The sequence below is a fragment of the Thamnophis sirtalis genome, unplaced genomic scaffold (assembly GCF_051295495.1).
Source record: "Thamnophis sirtalis isolate CommonGarterSnake01/CBP01778 unplaced genomic scaffold, rThaSir2_p1.2 scaffold_15, whole genome shotgun sequence".
NCBI lineage: Eukaryota > Metazoa > Chordata > Lepidosauria > Squamata > Natricidae > Thamnophis > Thamnophis sirtalis.
The window spans coordinates 42,975,907-43,001,541 of NW_028261395.1; the positions used below are offsets into that span (position 1 = coordinate 42,975,907).

The following is a 25,635-nucleotide window of genomic DNA, read 5'->3' on the forward strand; positions in this document are numbered from 1 at the left end:
GACATCAAGTTGGCCATGCCCACTCAGTCACATGACCACCTAGCCACGCCCGCCCAGCCAGTCATGAGGCAGATCCTATTAGTGGTATGTGAGATTTAAAATTATGAATTTAGTGGTCCCTGAGATCCGAAAGGTTGGGGACTCCTGCTCCAGATGGCTGTTGCGGAGCCCTCTCAGCTGTAGGACTCTGAGCTTAGGAAGCGAAAGGTTTTGGGAGCGACTGGCTATTACAGTTAGTCCTCGCCTTACAGCCATTGGTTTGCTGTCCGAAGTTATTACGGCACTGAAAAAAGTGACCGATCCCCTGTTTTCACACTTTTCGCACGAGGATGTCGCTCAAGCACCATCTGAATTTTAGATTATGTGATCTAAATTTGGGCGTATATTTATGACAGTTGTACCGTCCCGGGGTTATGTGATTTGCCCCCCTTTTGCGACCTCCCCAGCCAGCTCCCGACATGCAAAGACGGTGGGAGAAGGCAGATTCGCTTAACGCCGGCTGGATTCACTTAACAACTGCAGCAATTCGCTTAACAATGGTGGGCAAAAAAGGGTTGCAAAATGGGAACAAATACCTTGCTTAGCTGTGGAAATTGGGGGGGGGAGGTGTCCGTTGTGGTCGTAGGTTTGAGGACTGCCGGTATTTCCAGAGGGTTATCTTTTCGCCTTGCACCAAGGCCTCCTGGCTTCTCTCCCACAGCCTGAATAATTACTGCAAAAGTAAAGGGTGGCAACGGATTTCTGACAACCGGAGGGAAGACTACGTCTTGAAATGGTGCGAGACCAAGTTTCGGGACTCCTATTGCAACTTCCGAGAAGGTACGGGATAGGTTTCCGCTCAAGAAAAGCTGGAAGAAACAATGGCAGGTTCAGAATTTTTGGAGGTCAAAGAGCAGAGTACCTAGGTAGCAGTGACGTGCGGTGAGCTTTATGGCTGGTGAGGCAGCAATTTTTTTAGACTTGTGGACTTCAACTCCCAGAATTCCACAGCCAGGCATGCTCAGTTCTGATTTAAAGCGACAGCATTTTTCCCCCTTGCAAAATAAGTTTTCCCATTCTTTTTCTTCTCCCTCCCCCTCCTTCCTCCCTCTCTCCCTCCCTCCCCCCTCTCTCAAACAGACACACGCACACAGAGAAGTTGGATCCCTCTCTCACTCACTCACTCTCAAACAAACACAAACACAAACACAGAAGTTGGATTAGATATATTTTCCAAAGGCTTGAAAGCAGCTCCTCTGCCATACTCCCCCCTTCCCCTGCTGCCTTCCGATCAGAGCCTTTGATTGCAGGTGAATCACGTTGCCTTTTCAAACTTGTAATCAGTGAAGCTGGGCTTATATACTTTTATCCAGCTGTGTGTGTGTGTGTGTGTGTGTGTGTGTGTGTGTTTGTTTGAAAAGGCAACATGGTTCTGCATGCAATCAAACTTTTTGAATTCCTCCCCCCTCCCCACACACACACCTTTTCCAGCTGTTTCAGAGAGGATTTCAACTCTGCTTTTGCCTGCCCTCATGAAAAGAAAAAAAAAATGTAAAAAGAGAAAGACCACAGCTCTGAGTCAGACTGAGCTAGTTGCTCCCAGAGAACTCTAAAAAGCCTCTAAAAATGCCCTCTACAGGAGGCAAGAGAACACGTGCCTCCTTTGCATAAGGAATTTTTCACCTTTTAACCCTTGCTTAACTCTGCTCAAGTGATCATAAAGCTAGAGTAAAGGAGGCCCTTAGTTCTCTCGCCTCCCCTTGCAGTTAAGCACTAAGCAGATTCATCCACTGTGACTCTGTCAGCAACTACCTTAGCCTTTTTCCTTTTAATTATTCTTTTCTTTTCCTCATGACACTGGTGAGGCCCCGCCTCCCCTGGCTGCACCTCCCTGCTAGGGAGAAAGAAAAAAAAAATGTAGCTCAGAGTTGAACAGTTGGTCTTTGATGGTCTCTGAATGTGGTTGTTTTGTTGCAGACCTTTCATTACCAAACTAGGTAAGGTCATCAGTGCTAGAAGGGAGTGGGGTTGGTGGAGCGGAGGAGGAGGACGACAACTGTGGGGTCCTTGGTGCTCTCTGAGCTTGGTTGCGTTCTTGTAGACATTTCATGACCCAACCATGTAACATCATCAGTAGTAGAAGGGAGTAGGATTCTCAGGGAGGATTGTGGGGTCCTTGATAGTTTTCTTGCAGACATTTCATTACCCAACTAGGTAACCTCATCAGGGCTAGAAGGGTGTGGGGAGGTGGAGGATTGTGGGGTCCTTGGTGTCTTTGAGCTCCGCTATTTGCTTTCAAGATGTTTCATTACCCAACTAGGTAACGTCATCAGTGCTAGAAGGAAGTGGGGTTTGTGGAAAGGAGGAGGAGGAAGACGGTGGGGCAATTTGTGCTCTCTGAGCTTGGTTGCTTTCTTGTAGACATGTCATGACCCAACCATGTAACATCATCAGTACTAGAAGGGAGTAGGATTCTCAGGGAGGAGAATTGTGGGGCCCTAGGCTGTTTTCTTGCAGACATTTCATTACCAAACGAGATAACATCCTCAGTGCTAGAAGGGAGTGGGGTTTGAGGAGTGGAGGAGGTGGAGGAGGCCTGTGCAGTCCTTGGTGCTCTCTGAGCTCGGTGGTTTTCTCACAGGCGTTTCATGACCCAACCAGGTAACCTCTTCAGTTCAGAGCACATCCGTCCCTCCTTACCTGGAACGGTCATTAAGTGACCGGTCGTTAAAGCCAGGACTGCCTGTAATGCCTTCTTCGTCTCCTATGCTGCCTGAGCCCTTGATTTTGTTTGTTTTTTTCTGTCCGTTCAGGAGAACAGCTTCTCTACCAGATCCCAAACAACAAGATCCTGACGACCAAGATCGGGCTGTTGATGAACCTCCGAGAATATGACCGGGTGATGAAGAAGATCGGCCAGGCAGCCAAGTAAGGCCCTCTTAACATTTTGGGTATCTCCTGAAATGGTTTACAGCTGGTTTTCTCCAGTGAAACCCCCTGACCACCATCATTCATCCCAGAGATCTCGGAGGTCAAAGGGGGGGGGGTGTTAGGTTTTCCAAAATGACAGAAAAACCACCAAGGCCCTTATGTGCTGACGGGGAGGCAATAGCATCAGCTGGAAAAAAAAATCCCTTTAGTATCAGGCACAAACAACCAAATCCACATGTGTAGAGTTCAAACTCTACACTTTAGTGCTCTGCGTCTGTGAAGTTTCCAAAAGATGACCAAAATAATTTACGAGCCTCGAGACAAAGTTCAAAAGAAATCCATTCATTTATGAGGAGCAACATTTCGGCATGTTCTTCTGTGGAGCCGAAACTGATTTCCGCTTAATAGCGTCTGAACTTTACCCCCTCCCTTCTGTCTGTGTCATAAATCACATCCACCAACAAAGTGCTGTGGCATGCTATGAACATGTACATTTCCCACACCAGCTGTAGGAATATGAGACCTGACTCTGGCTAAAGGTATACATGGAATTCTCCTCCCTTTTCTCCTTTTTTCTATGTCCACTTGATAGTAGTCATGGAAACGCTTTACAAGTTGACAGCGTCTATATTACAGGAATCTATATTACAGGAATCTTCTCACCCTGGCCGATTCACCTGGGAAAGATTAGATAAGGTTCAAAGGCCAGACCTTGCCCTCTAATGTCTATGTAAGGAGCCCAGGCTAATTCCCTATTTGATCCCTCCTCCCACCAGGGACCGTTGCTCACCAATATTTCATACAGGTAGTCTTTGACTTACAACCACAATTGAGCCCAAAATACAGGAGCTTGGCAGCCGACTCATGTTTATGACGGTTGGCAGAGTCCTGTGACGCCACGCCCCCCCCCTTTGCGACTTTCCAAACAACAAAGTCCAGGGGGAAGCCAAATTCCCTTAACAACCAGGTGACTAACTTAACAACTGCAGTGATTCGCTTTAACAAGCATGGCACAGCTCACTTAGCAACAGAAAATTTAGGCTCAATTGTGCTTGCAAATCGAGGGCTACCTGTACAAGGCTTGGCTTGGTTAGGAGAGAAGCAACCTAGAACTAAGGAGAAACTTCCTGACAGTGGGAACTATTAATCCGTGGAACAGAAGTTGCCTCCAGAAGTTGTGGATGCTCCAACACTGGAAGTTTTTAAGAAGAAATTGAACAACCATTTATCTGAAGTGGTGTAGGGTTAATCAGGGGGTTGGACTAGAAGACCTCCAAGGCCCCTTCCAACTCTGTTATTCTATTCTACTCCATTGCTATAAATTCTTTAAAACGTCTCTTTGTGTGAGCTTATTATTATTTAATTCTCTCTCCCCCACCCCCCTGCTTTCTCTCCCTTTCTCGCAGATTGTTAAAAATGGAGGATTTTTTCCCGGAGACTTTTCGTCTGGACACCAAAGACGAGAGAGAAATCTTCTTTGAAATATATAAAGGTGAACACCAAAGCAATGATTCTGTTTCCCTTTCCAAGTTCATGAATATGACACAATAAAGATCTTAATAGATTTCAAACAGTGGGTTGTAATAAGAAAAGCCCGGAGCGGATTGGGATTTTAGTATTTAAATGCGGCACGGCGGGAGGGGCCAAGTCAAGCAAGTGACATCATCTCTGTGTGTGATGTCATTTGCTGGATGATGTCACGATTCCTGTGATGTCACTGGCGTTTGTCACGGGTGGAAAGATTTCAACTGGCCTTCTTTGCTCCTACTGGTTCCTACTGGTTGGCATCGGTTCGGTGGAACCGGTAGTGGAAATGGTGACTGGGTCTTCAAGCGGGAGGGATGGCATGCTCACCACGCCCGTGAACCGGTTCCCGATCGCTGCGACATCTTTTTAAAATGTTTAAATGCACCGAAACAGGTGGAAAGAATATACAGGCAGTCTTCAACTTATAGCGCTTCGCTTCGTGACCATCCAAAGTTACAACGGCATTGGGAAAAGAGACTTTTCTCACTTAACAACCGTTGCCCTATCCTCATAGTCACGTGATTGAAATTCGCCCGCTTGCCCACTGGTTTCGTATTTACGACGGTCGTGTGTCCTAGAGTCATTAAGTGATCCACTTTAGTGACTTTCTCACAAGCCAAGGGACGGAGAAACCAGATTCCCTTAACAAACGTGTTGTTATTATTAACGAGTGCGGCGAGCCGCTTAACAACCGTGGCCAGAAAGGTCGTAAAATGGGGCAAATCTCACTGAATCCCTTTGTCTCGCTCGGCAGCAGAAATTTGGGGCTCTGTTAGTGGTCGTAAGCCGAGGATTGTCTTGTGTTTTGGATCGGTTTCTGCTCCAGAATGTGAAAAATTGAGTCGTTCGATAGATCTTTTGGGCTTGTAATTGACACAAAAAATAACACCGTGCTTTGAAATCATAGAAATCAGAAAAAAAATCAACCTCCTTTGATCCTTGCCCGAACTTCAGTGGTGCGGTTGCGTCTGCCATCTTGACTTTTTTGGCCACTCCGGGAGGCCTCTATACAAAGCTGGCTCTTCCCCTGCCAAATTTAATGTCCAAAGAGCAACCTCATTGCTCTCTTCACTGGAAGTTTTTTACAATACAATACAATACAGAACAATAGCAGAGTTGGAAGGGACCTTGGAGGTCTTCTAGTCCAACCCCCTGTCTAGGCAGGAAACCCTATACCGTTTCAGACAAATGGCTATCCAACATCTTCTTAAAGGCTTCCAGTGTTGGAGCATTCACAACCTCTGGAGGCAAATTCTGTTCCATTGATTAATTGTTAGAGCCAAGGTGGCGCAGTGGTTAAATGCAGCACTGCAGGCTACTTCAGCTGACTGCAGTTCAGCAGTTCGGCTGTTCAAATCTCACTGGCTCAGGGTTGACTCAGCCTTCCATCCTTCCGAGGTGGGTAAAATGAGGACCCAGATTGTTGTTGGGGGCAATATGCTGACTCTGTAAACCGCTTAGAGAGGGCTGAAAGCTCTATGAAGCGGTATATAAGTCTAACTGCGATTGCTATTGTTCTCACTGTCAGGAAATTTCTCTTTAGTTCTAAGTTGCTTCTCTCCTTGATTAGTTTCCACCCATTGCTTCTTGTTCTGCCCTCAGGTGCTTTGGAGAGTAGCTTGACTCCCTCTTCTTTGGGGCAGCCCCTGAGATATTGAAAGACTGCTATCATGTCTCCCCTCGTCCTTCTTTCTCTTAAACTAAACATACCCAGTTTCTGCAACTGTCCATCGTATGTTTTAGCCTCCAGTCCCCTAATCCTCTTTGTTGCTCTTCTCTGCCCTCTTTCTACAGTCTCCACATCTTTTCTACATCCTGGCGACCAAAACTGGATGCCGTATTCCAAGTGTGGCCTTACCAAGGCCTTATAAAGTGGTATTAACCCTTCCCATGATCTTGATTCTCTCCCTCTGTTGATGCAGCCTAGAACTGTGTTGGCTTTTTTGGCAGCTGCTGCACACTTTTTAGAAGATGTTGGATAACCATTTGTCTGAAACGGTATAGGGTTTCCTGCCTGGGCAAAGGGGTGGACTAGAAGACTTCCAAGGTCCCTTCCAACTCTTCTATTCTATCCTATTCTTACTCGGCGGGGCAGCTGCCTCTTTTCCCCCCAATGTGATTCTGCAGGCTTCTCGGGTCATAAAAACCAGGGACTAGCAACTTAGGCAGCTTTCTCCTTCTCCGCAGAGCCTCACATCTGGATCTGCAAGCCCACCAGCTCCAACCAAGGCCGGGGCATCTTCCTCCTGAAAAGCCAATCTGAGGTCCGTAGCTTGCAAGCCAAACTCCAAAGCGTGGAGGACGAGGCGACCTATAAGAAGTTTCCTTACAAACTGCCTCAGGCACGAATCGTCCAAAGGTAGAGAATCCGCCACGCAGCCGCCCAGCTACCCAGCTCCCGGCTGGTGAGAGACATCGGAGCCCTTCTCGGACTTGAGATAAAGTCCAGCGCGGGAGGAAGGAAGGGGGGTGGAATTCAGGCAGAGACACGACAGGGCCCACTCCCTGGGCATCCTAAGCCCATCGGTGGGGAAAGATGTCCCATGGGATGAGCTTTTATTTAGTTTATTTTCTTGTCATGGCAATCTCGTACAAACGAAATCAAATGCTATTTTTGGTGTACGTCGTACATAAGAAAGCTACAAAAATAAAGCAAGAACACCCATCCAATATACAATTGGATTGAAAACCCCCGGCATTGCATTAACATTGGACTGACTATACCGTAGAATTCAATATGGTTCCTGCCCTAGGACAGAAGCTGTTTTTCAGCCTATTCGTCCTTGTTTTTTATTATCCTGTACCGGCTGCCAGATGATAATAGTTCAAAGAAAAAAAAGGGTGCCCAGGATGAGGTGGGTCTTTAAGGATGTTTTGAACTTTCTTAAGGCAGCGGGAGACATAAAGCTCTTCCAAAGAGGTGAGAGGGCAACTCAGGCAATGGTGTTGACCCTCTGGAGGGCTGCCCTATCCGCCACAGTTCAATTGGCAAACCTGACTCAGGCGCAGTAAGTTAAAATACTCTCTGGTGCAGCGCTAGAAGGTCATCAGCAGATTTTCATTCAGTTGTTGTTTCCTGAGAAGTCAGGTAGTATAATCTCTGCTGGGCCCGTTGGACCAGGGCTGCAATGTGAGTTGTCCCAGGCCAGGTCCTCTTTTTATGATGACACCCCGAAACTTAAAACTGGCCATGTGCTCGGTTTCCATTGATAAGCAAGGGCTGGATGTCTAATCTATTCCTTTTGTAGTCCACTGTAAGCTCCTTGGTCTTATTGGTGTTAAGGACCGAATGATTGTCTCCATGCCACGAAAGCCACTAGTCCACCTCATCTCGATAAGCAGACTCATCCCCCACCTCCCCGGAAATGAATCCCACCACTGTTCTATCATCTGCAAATTTAATAATAGCGCTAGCTGATAACCTGGCACGTATTTATTTATCCCAACCCTCCTTCCATAAACGTTGCCCCAATTTCTAATATTGGATTTTCTCCCTTACCAGAGGGAGCCCCCTTGTGGAGTACTGTACCATGGCAATTCCACTGTGCTGTACAGTAGAAGCCATTTTACGACAGTACGGTAGAAGCCATTTTAAGGCACAACAGGCTGTATCGTAACAGAACACACACCCCTAGGGGTGTCTTACCCCTACAGTATTTGTTTCCAGAGGATAAGTCATCTGTGTACCAAGTTTGGCTGAAATTGCTCAAGGTGTTCCAGAGTTATGCTGGAACATATACACACACACAGCCATTTTATATATATATATAAAATATATATATAATAAATAAATATATATAGTAAATATATATATATATTAGCTGATAACCCAACATTGCCTGGGTATTTATAGATGTCAAAGTGTCTGTCTGACAGGGAGCCATTAAGAGGGGTCCTTCTTCCTCCTACTCCCATGCCCATCATCCCTATCCTCTCCCTTCCCCCTCCCATGCACTCCTCTTTGCTGCCCTGTCTACGATCCTGGCCCTTTGCCCTGAAGCATCTGTCTCACAGGGCCACACACACACACACACACACACACACACACACACACACACACACCAGGGGTGTCTTATCCCCACAGTATTTGTTTCCAGAGGGTAAGTCATCTGTGTACCAAGTTTGGCTGAAATTGCTCGAGGCGCTCCAGAGTTATGCTGGAACATGCATTCATGCATACATGCATGCGTATATATTGTTATGTCAAAGCATCCGGTGTGGGAGGGAACATACTGCTTCTCTTTTGCTCCACCCTAGGACCCTACCAGGCAGAAAAACCATTTTTATGTTGCATTTTTGCTGATAAATAAATAAAGGGAGACTAGTATCGATTTCAAGCTATTTAGCTCTCAGCAGCTAGCCATGCCCTTACTGGGATTCGAACCTGGACTGTTTTTAACCTGTTAGGCAGTTGTATTAGCCTCTAAGCCACAAGCTCTCCTCCCTTATCAGCTGAGCTGAGGAAATGATTAAGGGTTAGCAGTATGCTCCCTCCGGGTGTTTTGACATAACACTTAATCATGAAATAGATCTATAGTAGTCTCCCTTTATTTATTTATCAGCACAAATGCAATATATACATATAGACATGCATTCATACACACACACACGTACGTACAAACACACACACACACACACACACACATATATATATATAGTTACAACCCCCTGGTATGCCCAAATATGGGAGGACGTTCACTACTTCCATTCTCTGTCCTTCGGCTCGTCACAAGAGGCCATCCAGACAGAAAGCCAATATTTTTACTGTTGCCTTTTTGTTACATTTGTTGTATTTGTGCTGATAAATATATAAAGGGAGACTAGTATAGATCTATTTCAAGCTATTTAGCTCTCATCAGCTAGCTAGGTTCGATTCCCAGTAAGGGTATGGCTAGCTGATGAGAGCTAAATAGCTTGAAATAGATCTATTTCATCTATAGATCTCTATATAAAGATAATTTCCATCTGGGAAGTTGAGGAGGGCTTCAAAGAGGCCGACAGGCTGCATTGTGTGAATTGAATGCGGCAGGAGCAGCTGCCTCAAACCCTTTCGGATTCAGGAACTATTTTGGATTGCAGAGAAAGACTTTTTTTAAATAGCTATTTATAGCCTTCGGAAAGGATATTCAGGGTTGCATTTGGGAGGACCAAAAAAAAAAGACCACAAATCCTTGGTTGTATTTTTCCGGTGTGGAAAAATACAAATTACACCCCATGGAAAAGCCTCCCAGGGACCATGAACCCAACCAGTAGGGCATCCGGCACCAAGAACAGCCCCATGGGGGTTGCAGTTCTGCACAGTCCAGAGAGTTAAGTGCCCAGGTGACTTAGACGCACCTCTTTTGTTGTTTTCAGCCAGCTCACCTGTCCTTCCTTCACCTCAGGTACATCGACCGTCCGCTGCTGCTGGAGGGGAAAAAATTTGACGTCCGCTCTTACCTGCTGATCGCCTGCACGGTGCCCTACATGGTCTTTTTTGGCCACGGTTACGTCCGCCTCACCTGCCTCAACTACGACCCCAAATCCAATGATCTCACTTCTCACCTGACCAACCAGGTGGGAATCTCACCATTTTAGAACAGAACAGAACGTAGAATAGGAATCGAGTAGGAATAGGAATAGGAATAGGAACGAACGGAACAGAATAGAATATAGGGTATAGAATATAGTATAGAATAGAAAATGGGATAGACAGAATAGAATAGAATGAACAGAATAGAATAAAATAGAATAAGGAATGGAATGGAATAGAATATATAAAATATACAGAATAGAATAAAATAGAATAAGGAATAGAATAGAATAGAATGAACAGAATAGAATAAAAAAGAATAAGGAATAGAATAGAACATATAGAATGAACAGAATAGAATAGAATAAGGAATAGAATAGAATATATAAAATATACAGAATAGAATAAAATAGAATAAGGAATAGAATAGAATAGAATGAACAGAATAGAATAGAATAAGGAATAGAATAGAATATATAAAATATACAGAATAGAATAAAATAAAATAAGGAATAGAATAGAATAGAATGAACAGAATAGAATAAAATAGAATAAGGAATAGAATGGAATAGAATATATAAAATATACAGAATAGAATAAAATAGAATAAGGAATGGAATAGAATATATAAAATGAACAGAATAGAATAAAATAGGATAAGGAATAGAATAGAATAAAATAAAATAAAGAATAGAATAGAATGAAATAGAATAAGTAATAGAATATAGAATAGAACAGAACAGAACAGATCAAGAATAAAATAGGACAGGACAGAATAGAATAGAATGCAAGATAGGATAGGTTTGGTGGGGGGGAATCAAAGGTTGTAAAATCGGGCACGGCTCCCTTAACAGCCCGCTTGCAACAGAAATTTGTTTGCAGTTGTAAGACGAGGACCACCTGTGCCAAGACTCTTCCCTTCCTCTCCCCTCTGATTCTTCTTCTTGAAGGGTGCGGGTGCTGAAAAAAAGAGAAGTCCCTGGCAAACGGAGGCATCTGGAGCAGACTCTTTTGGCGCTGCCCACTAGGCATTGTCTCTGGGCACCTGGTGCAGTGGCCAAGCTATTTGCCTTTGTGTTACCCGATTCAGACGGCATGTTTGGCTTGGCTGTTAAAAACAGCCGGTTGGCACCGGATGCTGTGCAGAGACTCCTGGCCAAAAAAGAGAGACATGTCATCGTGATCCGGGGTTTTATTTTGTCTTTTTAAAAAAAATTATTTCCCAGAGAACGAGTTATCTCCTGGAATCCAGCAGGGTTTTGAAATCTTGCCCAAGCGGCTGACAAACTACAATTTCCCCCCTCCCCCCTTCCCCAAATCCCCTTTCTCATCCCTGCAATTGGATCCTGCATCTCTTTTCTGAGGCCGAATGCTTTGCCCAGGGAAGTGGAAATGGGTGGGGGAAGCAAAAGGCTGGGATTCCTTTTTTTCCTGCTTTTTTTGTCCTCTGCAGAATTTAGCAAAGCGGTCAAAGCAAGAGGAAGAAAGCTAAATTTGGCCTCATTTAACTCAGATAGTTTCATAAGATTACATGCAGCTAGTTGAAGAACTCTCTCTCCCTCTCCACCCACCCATTCATCCATCCATCCATATGTCTGTCCCTATCATCCATCCATCCAACCTATCATCTATCTATCTATCTATCTATCTATCTATCTATCTATCTATCTATCTATCTATCTATCTATCTATCATATGTCTATCCCTATCATCCATCCATCCTATCCATCCATCCATCCATCCATCCATCCATCCATCCATCCATCCATCTATCTATCATATATCTGTCCATATCATCCATCCATCCATCCATCCATCCTATCCATCCATCACCCATCTATCTATCACCCACCCACCCACCCACCCACCCATCCATCCATCCATCCATCCATCCATCCATCCATCCATCTATCATATGTCTGTCCCCATAATCCACCCATTCAATAATTCATCCATCCATCCATCTATCTGCCCCTGCCATCCATCCATCCATCCATCCATCCATCCATCCATCCATCCATCCATCTATCTATCATATGTCTGTCCCCATAATCCACCCATTCAATAATTCATCCATCCATCTATCTATCTATCTATCTATCTATCTGCCCCTACCATCCATCCATCCATCCATCCATCCATCCATCCATCCATCCATCCATCCATCCATCCATCCATCTATCTATCTATCTATCTATCTATCTATCTATCTATCTATCTATCTATCAATCATATGTCTGTCCCTATCATCCATCCATCCAGCCATCCACCCACCCAGAGCAGAGGCTCTGGGGCAAGGCCGGAGCCACGAAATGCTGGGCCCCGACCCAAGGCGAAGGGCGAGCAGGTGGCATGCTTACCTTTGGTGAGCAGAGTGGGAAAAGGCGTGGAGGCTAGCTGGACCACGTGGCAAAGGGGAGATAATATATAGGGCAGGGCCGAGTGGATAGGTGGGGCTAGCCGGTGGTCGATTTTACCGGTTCTCCAAACTGCGCAAAATCATAACCGGTTCGTCCGAACCAGCTGAATCCAACCCCTGAAAAGTCATCTATCCAAGCCATGTTTTCATACTGCCCAGTCTTGGGAATGCTTTTTTTTTTTTTTTAATTCTCCCTTAGTATGTGCAAAAGAAGAGTCCCATCTACACCCACGTCAAGGAGGAGACTGTATGGCTGATGGAGCGCTTCAACAACTACGTCAACGAGAAGTACAGACAAGCCAAAGGGCTCCCCAGAGACTGGGTCTTCAACGGCTTTACCGTAAGTTTTTGGTTGATTAAACCCATCCTTACCTTTGCCCCCTTGAACTGCTCGTTAAGGTAACTAGCGAGAGAGACCGTGCCCTTTGGCTAAAAGACAGCACACAAGGAAAGATGGTTGGGGAGGAAAGAGGAAAAAGGCAGGTACATCGTGAATGCCGAATGGGATGAGATAAGCTTAGTTTGGGTAGGTAGAATCAGGAGGGACACCAGATTAAATAGAAGTTCCAGTATTTTTTCTGAGTCAACAGAGGATAGCCATAGGCTAAACCTGTCTGGCCTAAGAATCTGAGAATCTCGTACTTGAAAAGTCGTCATGTGGCCGGCATGACTAAATGCCGAAGGCGCACAGAAAGCTGTTCCCTTCCCACCAAAGGTGGTCCCTATTTTTCTACTTGCATTTTTTAACGTGCTTTCGAACTGCTACGTTGGCAGAAGCTGGGACAAGTCACGGGAGCTCACTCCATTACGCGGCACTAGGGAGTCGAACCGCCGAACTGCCAACCTTTCTGATCGACAAGCTCAGCGTCTTAGCCCCTGTACCTCCGCGTCTCTTCTAAATAATCGATAAATAAATAAACAGCTTGGACCGGAGGGGGGGGGGGAATCCGAAAATCACTCCCAGACTTTTCATGAGAAAATGGGTACAACTCTAAATTACAAAGTGAACCAGGATTATTTGTAACCTTTTTTCCTTGTAGGGAATATTGAAATCCGTATTTCATCCTCCCCTCGATGAACGTTTTCCAGGGGCTGGAGGGCGGGTGGGGAAATCAGCGGAACAGATAGTGTTAGAGAAATAATTTTCCAACTTGGCAAAATGTTTTTTTTTTAGGTTATAAATTTTTATTTTAAACACATAAGCACATCAACAAAAACAAACACATAACTTAAAAACAACATAGGAACAATAAGTTCCATCGTATATCATACCGCAGTTCCGAATTGGTTTCTTTTCAGTTAGTGTTTTCCCTACTATACATTTCTATCTTTCATTCATAATCTCCTTATTCGTTATCCATTTTTATGTACATTTCTTTATTTATTTAAACTCAGCTACTTATGCCCAAATATTATTTACCTATATTATGCTTTATATTTTTACTGTCATTTATTCTCTTACATACAGTTATAGATATACATTCACATAATTATTCTTTTTCTTTGCCATTCTTATATTATTATTATTCCATTTGAAAGGTTATAAGGTATAGTTTAAAGTGCTTTGTTTACCATCCTTCGCACCTGCTAAGACACCACCTTGTTTTCTCTTTCTTTTCTCTTCTCGACGTGTGGATTTTCATGCCGGCTGGGGAATTCTGGGAGTTGAAGGCCACACATCCTAAGGTTGCCAAGTTGGAAAAACACTGCTCTATATCTTCCATTTTGGGGATTTTTTTCCCCACCCCTTACCTTTTTAGCAATGTATTCTCCGCAAAACAGGTCTTGGATAATATATTTTCTTCAAAAAGGGGGAAGGAGACCACCCTCTTCTAATATTTGTCTCCTGTGCTTTGCAGAAGAGAATGAAAGAAATCATGTTACAGTGTTTTCTCTCCGTCAAATCCAAGCTGGAATGCAAACTGGGCTTCTTTGATCTCATCGGCTGCGACTTCCTGATTGATGAAGATTTTAAGGTAACCCATCTGCAATCTGGGGGAGGGAAGAGCCCCCGTCCCATCCCTGGCAATTTCTCTACAGCTTTCAAATATAGAAAACTGAATTGTATTAGCTAGATTTTTATCTCCCCTGTGGTTAATTAATCGCTTTGCAAGCTCCCCGGAGACTCAATCCATCTCTTTTACAGTCCTTTTTCCCCCCCAAGATCTATTAGTAATCGTAGATCTCCTTGTTATTCTGGATTAATTGCCACCCATGATAAAGCGCCGTTTAATTTTAGCCGAGTTGCAAACTCATTATTACATGTTTGTGGGTAAGGGTGCCGGCTGCTTGCATTGCATCCACCCATCCCTGGTTGTGGCTTTTGTGTGTGGTGCAAATCCAGGAAAATATGTCCATTCTGTGACCAGTTTAAGTTGGTCCTACGGGGACATTTTGGGGACGAAGGATGGGGGTTTCCCAAAGACGCCACCTGTTTCTGCAAAGATCCTCATCTCACTTATTTGTCTTCCTCCCACTTACCTCTTGCTAGTCAAAGACACAAAACTTTGCAGAAACTGGAGTGGAATTCCAGCGTCCCCCAGTGGCAAAAACACAAAATATTTTTAGCTTCATTTAAATTTGGAAGATTCAAACCGGTTGCAAAAATAGAACTTGCTTTATTTTTAAGAAACCGGAAAAAAATTGAATTTGATAGAACGGAGAGGATCTGGTCTCTGCGATTCAGCATAGCTACAGGATAGCTTTGTTATTCGATACTGGAATAAAACATGAATTTGTGGCTTGGGAAGGGGTCTTGCGAAGCCAAACAGAGCATATAGCTCAGCAATAGCGGTTATGCAAACATGGATTGACTAAGGGAGACATGGTAGCAGTCTTCCAATATCTCAGGGGCTGCCTCAAAGAAGAGGGAGTCAAGCTATTTTCCAAAACACCTGAGGGCAGGACAAGAAGCAATGGGTGGAAACTAATCATGGAGAGAAGCAATTTAGAACTAAGGAGAAATTTCCCAACAGTGAGAACAATTAGCCAGTGGTACAACTTGCCTGCAAAGTTGTGAATACCCCAACACTGGAAGTCTTTAAGAAGATGTTGGGTAGCCATTTGTCTGAAACGGTATACGGTTTCTTGCCTAGGCAGGCGGTTGGACTAGAAGACCTCCAAGGTCCCTTCCAACTCTGTTATTGTATTGTATTATTAAAAACTTCCAGTGAAGACTCTGTTATTCTATATTCTAATTGTGTGAACGATCCCCATGTCAGAGACTCTAGGAGGGGAGGGGGCTTGGCCAAAAGTAGAGACCCCCCCTCCGAAATGGAAACAAATTGGACAAGAAAAGGGGAAATTATATAATCACGATTGGTATTTTCTTTAAAACTCTGCCTGTTTTTTATTCCTCCTTTTAGAATTACTTCTCTGTGTATGTGTGATATTTAATCTGGACTTGAAAAAGAATTGGGGGGGGGGGGCAAAAGAACAAAGCCAAAGAGAACATGTTTAGTTTTAGACTTCGGAAGGATTTAGGAGGGATGTTTTAAAAGTTTCAATAAAGCATCACAAAAAGGGGATAGAAATATCATAGGCCTCAATATAACTAGTGTTACCTAGAGGTGCTTTTTTTTTTAAGAGGCAACTGAACGGTCTGTTTTTTTCTTTGAAGACGTTTCACTTCTCCTCCGAGAAGCTCCTTCGGCTCTGACTGGATGGTCAGAGTTTCCCCGCCATCTTCAAAAAGGAAAAAACCAAGTTGCCTCTTGAAAAAAAAACAAAAAAAAGCACCTTTGGGATAACCGTTGTCTGGATGACTGAGAATCTCCATAGACCTAACTGGTGTTACGTTCACAGGTGTGGCTCTTGGAAATGAACGCCAATCCTGCTTTGCATACCAACTGCACGGGGCTGAGGACCGTCATTCCCACGGTGGTGAACGAGACGCTGGGTAAGATGCCAGAATCCGTGGAGGGCACCGAGAAAGGGCTCTTTGCGTTCGGCAAGCAAAATATTTTTTTTTGTTTCTGCTCCGAATACTGTGTGTGTGTTTGTTTGTGTGAGGGTGTTTCAGAGGTGGGTTCCTACCAGTTCGCACCATTTCGGTAGAACCGGTTCGTCAAATCTACCGAACCGGTTAGAAGAGGTTCCACCAGTGGACCCGGAAAGCAGGCCACACCTACAAGAAGAGGTTCCAAAATTTTTTGAAACCCACCACTGCTAGACACACACACACACACAGACAGACAGACAGACAGACAGACAGACTGACAGAGAGAGAGAGAGAAAGAGAAAGAAAGGAAAAAAGAAAAAAAGAAAAAAAGAAAAAAGAAAGAAAAAGAGTGAGAGAGAGATGAAAGAAAAAAAGTAAAAAGGGACAGAGAGACAAGGAAGGAAAGAAAGAGAGAGAGAGAGAAAGAAAGAAAGAAAACACATGGCCGGCAAGCCACTCCCACCAGGTCACATGGCCAGCAAGCCACTCCCACAAAGGAGGCCACACCCACAGAGTAGGTTCCAAAAAAAATTGAAACCCACCACTGGTGTGTTTGTATGTGTGAAAACCCCTAATGCAAGTAGTCCTCAACTTACAATCACAACGGAGCCCTGCTGAATTTCACCCCTGCTTTAGACCGTTGCTGACTCTCTTTGCTCCAATCTTCTCCCGTTTAGGCCACCTCTGTTGAGTTTTCTACGGAAAACTCTGTGTCCTCCCTCCCTAGAGATTCCCACCCATCCCTGGCAAGAATGAGTCCCATATCCAGTTAGCGAACCCCAAACAAGGAAACGTTCTCAAGAGAATTGAATTCCCGAAAGCAAAACTTTATATTGGATACACCGTGTTGGCACTGAAGAATTGAAACCAGCTCTGGTTTCCCATGTAAATGCTTTCCCTCTTAAGCAATCCTTTCTCCTGCTCCTTCCCCCTGGTTGATCAAATCTGCATCCAGTTTTACATTGCCACGATGTAAAAAAGATGTTGAGATTCAGGAAAGAGTGCAGAGAAGAGCCACAAAGATGATTAGGAGGGGCTTATGAGCCTTGGTGGCTCAGTGGTTAGAGTGCAGTAGTGCTGACTGCCGGGCCAGCTGCCTGCAATTTGGCAGTTCAAATCCCATCAGGCTCAAGGTTGACACAGACTAAAACATACAAAGAACAGTTGCAGGAACTGGGTATGTCTAGTTTAATGAAAAGAAGGACTAGGGGGAGACATGATAGCAGTCTTCCAATATCTCAGGGGCTGCCCCAAAGAAGAGGGAGTCAAGCAATTCTCCAAGACACCTGAACAAGAAGCAATGGGTGGAAACTAATCAAGGAGAAAAGCAACTTAGAACTAAGGAGGAATTTCCTGACAGTTAGAACAATTAATCAGAGGAACAACTTGTCTCCAGAATTTGTGAATGCCCCAACACTGGACGTCTTTAAAAAGATGTTGGATAACCCTTTGTCTGAAGTGGTGTAGGGTTTCCAGCCTAAGCAGGGGGTTGGACTAGAAGACCTCCAAGGTCCCTTCCAACTCTGCTATTCTATTCTAAGCTGCCCAATTATGAGAGAGTTTTTGTTAGAGGGACGGTCCATCTCTTTCCCGAGCAAGATCTCTGCATGCATTCCTTTTCCCTCACTCCGTCCCCCACCAAAGTCCCTTGGCAAGTTGAAAAGGGTTAACTTTAAACGAAGCGAAGCAAAGGTTCAATCTTGACATCCCCCCCCCCTTGATTTCCTCATCGCTTTTCAGATTTGACCATCGAGATCTTCACCAAGGCTCAGAAGACTCAGAGCATTCTCCCCCTGGAGTCCCTCTGCCATTTCGTCCTCCTCTACAACGGGACAGCTTCCAACAACGGGCTCCCCCAGGCATCCAAGAGCAAGACCTCCCTCTATTCTCTAAAGATCCCCCGGGCAAGTCTGGAGAAAGCCACCAGCAGCAGCAGCAATCTCGGGTTGCCCAACCCTCTTCCGCCGGATAAACAGCCGCCCCCCAAAGTCCCCGAGAAGGTGTTGAAGGCGGACAGCAAAGGAGAGCCGTCTGGCGCTTCTGACGGGCTGGCTGTGCCCTCCGTCAAAGGTCTCCGGCGAGACCCGCTCCCCATGCCTCAGATCCAGATCTCCATCGTCCCCAGCCTGACCTGCTGTCCTTCTGTCAAAGCCATCCTCCGGAGACACCAAGTCTGCACCAGCGGCAACCAGTACATCATCAAACCCGTTCCGGCCGCCCCGGACAAGGCCGAGGGCTCCGAGGATCCAGCCAAGCCCTTCCACCTGCCCCGCGGGAACTCCAAAGATAAGTCCTACACCACCTGGTTCCAGCAAACCTTCGGGACCAAGATGCCAGCGGCCAGCGGCAACGGCAACGCGGAGAATGCCTTGACCAGCTCGCAGATGCTCTCCCTCCATCTTCAGTCCAACTTGCCGCCCAACGGCCTGCTCCTCCCGGAGTTCCCCAAGTCCTTCTCCCCACTGGTGGTCAAGGGGCCGGCGGCGGCCGAGAGCAAGTCCAGGGCCGTAACTGTCAGCCAGAGTTGCCGGGAACTGCTCCCAGACGAGAAAAAGATCTCCCACCGGGGCTCCTAAAACGCCGGACGCCGGCGTATTCCGAAAGTCCCCCCTTTTCTTATAAAGAACAAAACCAGGAAGGAAAAGAAGGCCGGAGAAACACCCTTCTTTCTGATGTGTTCCAGCATCTTTCTTGGCACGGGAGGCGGGGGGTGTTCTGGGTGGGCACGACGTCTGTTCGATCTCTCTGGGCCACTTAAATATTTCCCCCCAAAACCCACAGGGCGAAATGCTGTATTTGCTTAAAAGCCAATCACAACCCCCCTTTTCTTTTGTTTAATTTTTTGAGCCGCAGAGAGCTTTCTGCTTTTCTCCCCCTTTGGCATTATTATTATTATTTTCCCTCCCCCTCTCCAAAGACTTATGACCACTACAATTCCCATCCTCCTGCGGTTGTGCAAATTAATGGGCGGTTTCCAAGGCTTTATTGGACTAGATGATCTCTCTGGGACCCCCCGGTCCAGCTCTTTGGTTCTGGACTGGAGACATTCCAACGTTTCTGAAAATTGCCAGGTTGAGGTCTTTTTGATAGGGGATGATGTGTTATGGGAAAACCATACCACACCCTGAGCCCATGATGGAGGAATAATATACAACTCATAATAAGAATAATAGACTGCAGCCTAAACCTGGGTCAAAATGCCCAGAATCCAGTTTATTTCGGTAGGCCACAACCGTCTGCTTCATTAAGTGGGTCGAAAAAACCCAACGTGTGGGATGACCCACCAACAGGACAATCTTTGTCTTCTAATTCTTGGCTGTTTTTTCCCCGTGTCTCCGACGAGGTGGCTTCCGTTTTTCTGCCTCATTCTCAGCTCCCTCCGCCAAAACAGTCTTCGGGTCAGCTTCCAAAAGGCTACAGCCCGTCCTGCGGAGTTGGACAGGGGGTTGAGCCCCTCCACCCACCCTTCCCAATTCTTTCAGTATACGCTCCCAGCACGCTCCCGATGGCCTAGGTTACTATTCCGGGATGCCCAGGCCCACGGCGTTCCCACAACCGTCGATTCTAGCCCTCCCACCCAATCCTTGCAGGCTCGTGGCACCGTCTTCCTGGCCTCTCCACCTTTCCTCCCCCGTGGAATGTGGTTGTGCAAATCAGCACAGGCCCCAGTTTGCAAAGGGTTGCGTGAAGGCAACTAAGGGTCCCAACTCCTGCGTGGGAAAATGGAGCTTTCCGCGAGATTTGGCCTCCCATGAAAGAACCTGCGGTGGTTACTCTAGCTCACACCTCCCCCGTAGAATTCTCTACACCGTCCACGAGTATCTTTGGTGGAGGGATGAAGTAAGCAGCTAGGGCCATCAAGAGGCGGTTGAACCTTGAACTGCCTTCCTCCTTTGTGAACTGATGGGAGTTATAATTCACCATTTGGACCGTAAGACGGTCTCCCCTCGGTTTTATTACACCCGTGACAATATCCCATTGGGTGCGGTGATTTGAATAACACAACAAAACAGCACAGAACCCTTTGCGGTGCTTCAATCCAGGAGGATTTGGGATTGGTGCAAATTACGCCCCTTACTCATAGCAGGCCACCGTTCTCCTACAAAAGCTAAGGAATTTGGGAAAAGGAATCATTTGCCTCTACAAATCTCCCCGTTTGTAGCTTCACCACCCCGAAGCAGAGCACAACAAGACTTCTGTCTGGTTTTGTAAAGGAGGCACACACACACACACACACACACAAATCAAAGCTTTGCATTCTTTCTCTTTTTTTAATCTTACGGTTTAATTTAACAAGGAAGGTCTTGCTTCGTGCCAGGGGTGGCTGTGCAAAATTTCGGAAACTTGGATTTCCTTTGGTGCAGGGTGACCACATTTGAAAAAAAAAAAGAGCCAAAATGGAAGGAGTATTTGTGTGTGTGTGTGTGTGAGAGAGAGAGAGAGAGAGAGAAAACGCAACCCATTTTCAGAAATGTGTTGGAGCAAAAAACAAAATGTATTTAGGAAAGCTGATTGATTCACCTTTCGGTGACTTTCGAGCGGACGTGTTTAACTTGGTTAGAAAGAAAACCGGGACGTTGAATGATTGGTTCTATCAAAAAGTGCACGGGGGGGGGGGGCGGAGGGAAGGGCAGGTTTTGTGGGAATACATGATCTGGTAAAAATGATGAGATAACCCGGCTGGGGGGAGAAAATAAAATAAAATAAAATCCAGACAGCATTTTAATTTAGCCTTCAACTCAGCAGATTCTTCCGAATATGGTGCAGGGTTCTCCTGCTTGGGTGGGGGTTGGACTAGATGACCTACAAGCCCCCTTCCAACTGTGTTCATCTGTGTCTATTCTGTGACTCCAACTCTTGCCTCGAGTCAAGGGGTCAATATTTAGTTTAGTTTTTTTTTAAAAAAATCAAATCCTAAATCAGATCTGTTCTGAGACAGAAAAAAAAATCAATGTTCTCGTCTGAAAACAAGGATGAGTTTGGGGCTCACTTGCGACAGGTGTATAAATTTCTCTACGGGGGCCAAAATGTCCACAGAGACATTTCTCCAACCTCACAACCGATATGGAATCAACCTGGATACCAAAGCTTCTGAAAAGCCAACTGTTCATTTCCATCCACCACCTGGATCTGGAGACGAGATTTCTGTCCCGGAGAGATAAGCTGGGATACTGGGTGCGCACGCTGCTGTGCCAGCTAGCCTGAGTTTTCAGTGAATGCCAAGGAGATGTTCTCCCCCAGGACTCTCTCCCCATGTTCTTCCTCTAGGAACTGGCAGCTGAAGGAATCTTCTTGGTGGTGTAGTTGACTTCCTAGCCGGTCCAGAGAAGGAACGGATTTGGGTTCTATAAGAGAGAGAGACATCAAAAATATATAGAAATGAGATCGCTGGTGGGATCTCCCTTCTCAATCCCAATCATGAAAACGCAAGGAACCACTGGAACCCTCCGATTCGACCTCAAGGACTCCATAGCTAACCAAGGATCCATTTTCTTCCTTCTGGATTGGGACACATCTTCAACTGCAGCATCTCCAGCTACAGCAAGCAATCGCCCTTATAACCTCCTCAACCCTCAACGTCCTCCAAGCCTACGGCTCCGCGGTCCCCACCAACATCTGAACCCCCATGAACATGCAGGTGTGGACCAACCAAAGCCTTTCCGCTGATGGCCACCATGTCTGAGGTTAGAAGCTCAGTTGTGGAACGTCTACAGAAGGGAAGTCCTGCCTGTTCACCCAGTTGAGGGGAGAAATGATTCGAAGTCAGTTATGGAAGCTCACCATCGAGAAACTGCGGTTCTCCTGAAGACTGCCTTCCAAAATCTTGGAAATTGGATATAGCCTCACAGATCAACATTAAGGAAGACCTTCCCTGTCCATTTCTGCGCAGTCTAATATATATATTTTTAAATTACATCTTCGTCTCTCGATATTTCCTCATTTTTCCCAGTACTGTGCGAATACAATCCTTGCTGCTGTCAAAACATGTAATATTAAATACAGATTTCCCCTTTTCATACTCGTCTGGTATTATACCTAGCAAAAAATATTTCTGGCTGATAATCTATGCAGCTTTGACATTTTTTTTCTAACCATGTATAATATTATTTTTTTTAATCGCCCATAATTTTAGATATGTGTTTCCATCCTTCGGTTTAGCTGTTCAGCTTCGGAGCTGGCGAGAAAAGTCGTAAAATGGGGCAAAACTCAACACATTTCTCACTTAACAACATACATTTTGGGCTCGGTGGTGGTCGTAGTACCTTTAATGGATTATACTAGATTATTGTTTATGACCTCTTCTGTTCCTAACTCAATTCTTCCCCAGCAGTTTCGAGATATTTGCTGGAGACAAATGTACCAAGATACAGATGAAAGCTTTCTTTTTTCCCCAGTTGTGGTTTCTATAACCCTTTTAAACTATGCCCGTTGCTTGGAAAAAACTTAGAACCAACCAGCTCTCAAAAGATTTTATCTTCCCCCCAATTAATAATTAAATCTCTCAGTCTAAACCAATGATCATTTTTCCATTCAGCAAATTGCCTAAATCAGGGGTCACCAATCTTTTGGACTTCAGGGACCACTAAATTCATAATTTTAACATCCCGCAGACCACTAATATGATCTGCCTAATGACCAGCTGGGTGGGCATGGCTAGGTGGTCATGTGACCGAGTGGGCATAGCCAACTCGATGTCACTCACATCAAGGGGCACCTCTCCAGCCTCTACTTGCTCCCCCCCCAGACCCTCCTCGCCCGCCCGCCGGGACTCCTTAGGGCCCCAACAGGAAGCAGTTGCTGGAGCTAAGCAGCCACCAGGAGAAAGAGTTGGCAAAAGAGCTCAGTTCAAATTGGATCTGACCAAGAAGGAGGCTCAGCAGAAGCACCTCACTGAGGACTACCAGCATAGGCTTTCCAAGCAGAGGGAAGACCTGCGGGAGTGCAAGGCCAGGGGCCAACGCCTGGAGGCTCAGCGGGCTGAGATGGTCAGCCAGTTCCAGGGCGTGATGCAGTCCCACTGGAATGAGGCCCTCCGGCTCTTCTCCACCAGTGGTGTTTCCCTCCAGCCTTCGCCCAAAGCCCCCCACCAGGAGGCTGAAGCAGACCCCAAGTCAGAATTTCTGCCCCCCTCCGACCCCCACAAAAAGACCCCGAAGGGGGAGACTCTCTGCAGCAACACAAGCGTTCATTGCACGTATCCATCCCAGGGGCCTTAGCTGAGCTGATGGGACTTCTGGGAGGTATCATTTCACCATTCCGCTTCTCCCTCTCTACCCCAGCCTTACCTGAATGGCTTGAGGTTGAGCACGCTCTTATCAGCATGGGTCCCCTCCTTGGAAGCTGTTCCTAGCTCCAAGCTCCAGCAGAGTCCCATCAAGAACGTCAGGAAGCATCTTCCATCTTCTGCTTCTCCTGATCCTTCTTGCCTCCGGATTCAATTCAGGTACGGTTAGGAGGGGGCACGCTTTTTGAGCTGGCCTTATGTACATTTCCTGTCCAAATGCTTGGGAAAATCTCTCTTTCTATCTTTCTTTCTCTCTTTCTCATCTCTCTTTTCTTCTCTCTCTCTTTCTTGCCCTCTTTCTCTTTTTCTCTCTTTCTTTCTCATCGCTAGCTCTCTCTCTCTCTCTGCCTGCCTACCTACCTACCTACCTACCTACCTACTTACTTATCTACCAACATTCACACCCTGACCAAAAGAAAGCCACGATTGGTCAGAACTAAAGGAAGTGTCGAGGGACCTATGATCTGGGTGGATATAGTCTTGCCAATACCATTGTATATCAATAATAAAAATGTCCGTTTAAGATCCCCAAGTCATCCAGGGACAGCTGCCTGGGAGCGTGACCCGTCAAAACCGCGGTTCACTAAAGCGCGCCCGATCAAAGCGCGTACGTGACGTCATCAGCAGCGCGACAAATAAAATTAAAAATAAATTAAATTAAAATTAAAATTAAATTAAAGCAAGCCGATTCACGTAAAGGTTAGGGTTAGGTTAAGGTTTAGGGTTACGTTAAGCGTTAGCGTTAGGTTTAGCGTTAGGTTAAGGGTTAGGCTTAGGGTTAGGTTTAGGGTTAGGTTTGGGGGGGTTAGGTTTAGATTTACGCGTTAATTTTAAGTTTACCGCTCACAGCGTGCTGTTTTCGTCGCGCTGTGATGACGTCACGTACGCACTTTCGTCGAGCGCGCTCTAGTCCACCGCGGTTTTGTGGTGGAACCGCCTGGGAGAACATAAGTCCAGTTGCCAGTCACTTCCAGATCACGAATAAAACGATCCTTTAGATTTCTGAGACAGTTTTGAAGATGAACATCGTTGTAAGTCGAGGAATTACCTATATTTTCTATTCTGATCCCTAGGATTTCTTCGGTCTCATCCTAACCAGGACCTGGATTCAGACGTCAAGAGCCAAGCTAGGATGAACTCGGAACTAAGGTTCCCAGAAGAAATCTGGATTAGGACAGCATATTTGATTTTTACAAGCATCAGCAGCTTTAAAATGGGGAAGTCCCCGCCGCCCCCCACCCTCGCCTCGAAACAAATTGTGAAAACAGAGAGGTACGAAGCACCGAAGCACCGGATGCCACAGCTATTTCTGAACCTGGAAAGGTTCTTTCATATGCAGATTTTTCGAAGATTATTTTTGTTTGGCTTCTGAAAATGTGCCAGGTGGTACAAGCCGAAGACTGTCTGTTACTTCATGAGTTTGTGTGGGTGGTTCATCAGAGGAGTAAAGGAGGCTGTGAAAATTGTTGGAAAGAGAGAGAGAAGAGAGAAAGGGAGAGAGAGAGAAGGAGAGAGAGAGAGAGACAAAAGAGAGGGGGAGAGAGAGAAAGGGCGAGAGAGAGGAAGAGAAAGAGGGAAAGGGACAGAGACAAAAAGAAAAAGGGAGAGAGAGGAGAAAAAGAAAAAAAGGAAGAGAAAGGGAGAGAGAAAGAGAAGAGAGAAAGGGAGAAGGAGAAAAAGAAAGAAAGGGAGAAAGAAAGAGGGAGAAAGTGGGAGAGAGAGAAAGAAAGAAAGAGAAGGGGGGAAATGAGATGGAAATTTTGAAAGGCTGACAAACTAAGAGAAGCTGAGAGAGGACTCCGCTATCTTCTTTAATACATATATATATATAACACTTTTGATTGTTTTGACATTTCAAAATATTCTTTTCATATTTGTACAGAATAGCATGCTCAAAGGGAGCATTACATTTCTTTAAAAAAAGAGGAGGAAAAAGAAGGGGAAATTGTTATGAAAATGGCCCATCAGATTTCAGGAAAGCTTTGTGGCAAGTGTAAGAAATTTCTTTCTTTCTTTCTTTCTTTCTTTCTTTCTTTCTTTCT

General features: G+C 45.5%; 1 protein-coding gene across 2 annotated transcripts in view; it reads left to right on the forward strand.

The window, feature by feature from the left end:
* TTLL10 (tubulin tyrosine ligase like 10) overlaps positions 1-20,742 on the forward strand; it is a 41,909-nt gene extending 21,167 nt beyond the window's left edge. For both annotated transcript variants that reach the window (XM_087701817.1, XM_087701818.1), the window contains 9 exons: positions 701-819; positions 2,793-2,907; positions 4,317-4,402; positions 6,625-6,796; positions 9,822-9,993; positions 12,568-12,708; positions 14,228-14,344; positions 16,173-16,266; positions 18,049-20,742. In XM_087701817.1, the coding sequence (XP_087557943.1) occupies positions 701-819; positions 2,793-2,907; positions 4,317-4,402; positions 6,625-6,796; positions 9,822-9,993; positions 12,568-12,708; positions 14,228-14,344; positions 16,173-16,266; positions 18,049-18,884 (1,852 nt within the window). In that variant the 3' untranslated portion in view covers positions 18,885-20,742. The remainder of the gene's footprint in view (positions 1-700; positions 820-2,792; positions 2,908-4,316; positions 4,403-6,624; positions 6,797-9,821; positions 9,994-12,567; positions 12,709-14,227; positions 14,345-16,172; positions 16,267-18,048) is intronic.
* The last annotated feature ends 4,893 nt before the right edge of the window (positions 20,743-25,635 follow it).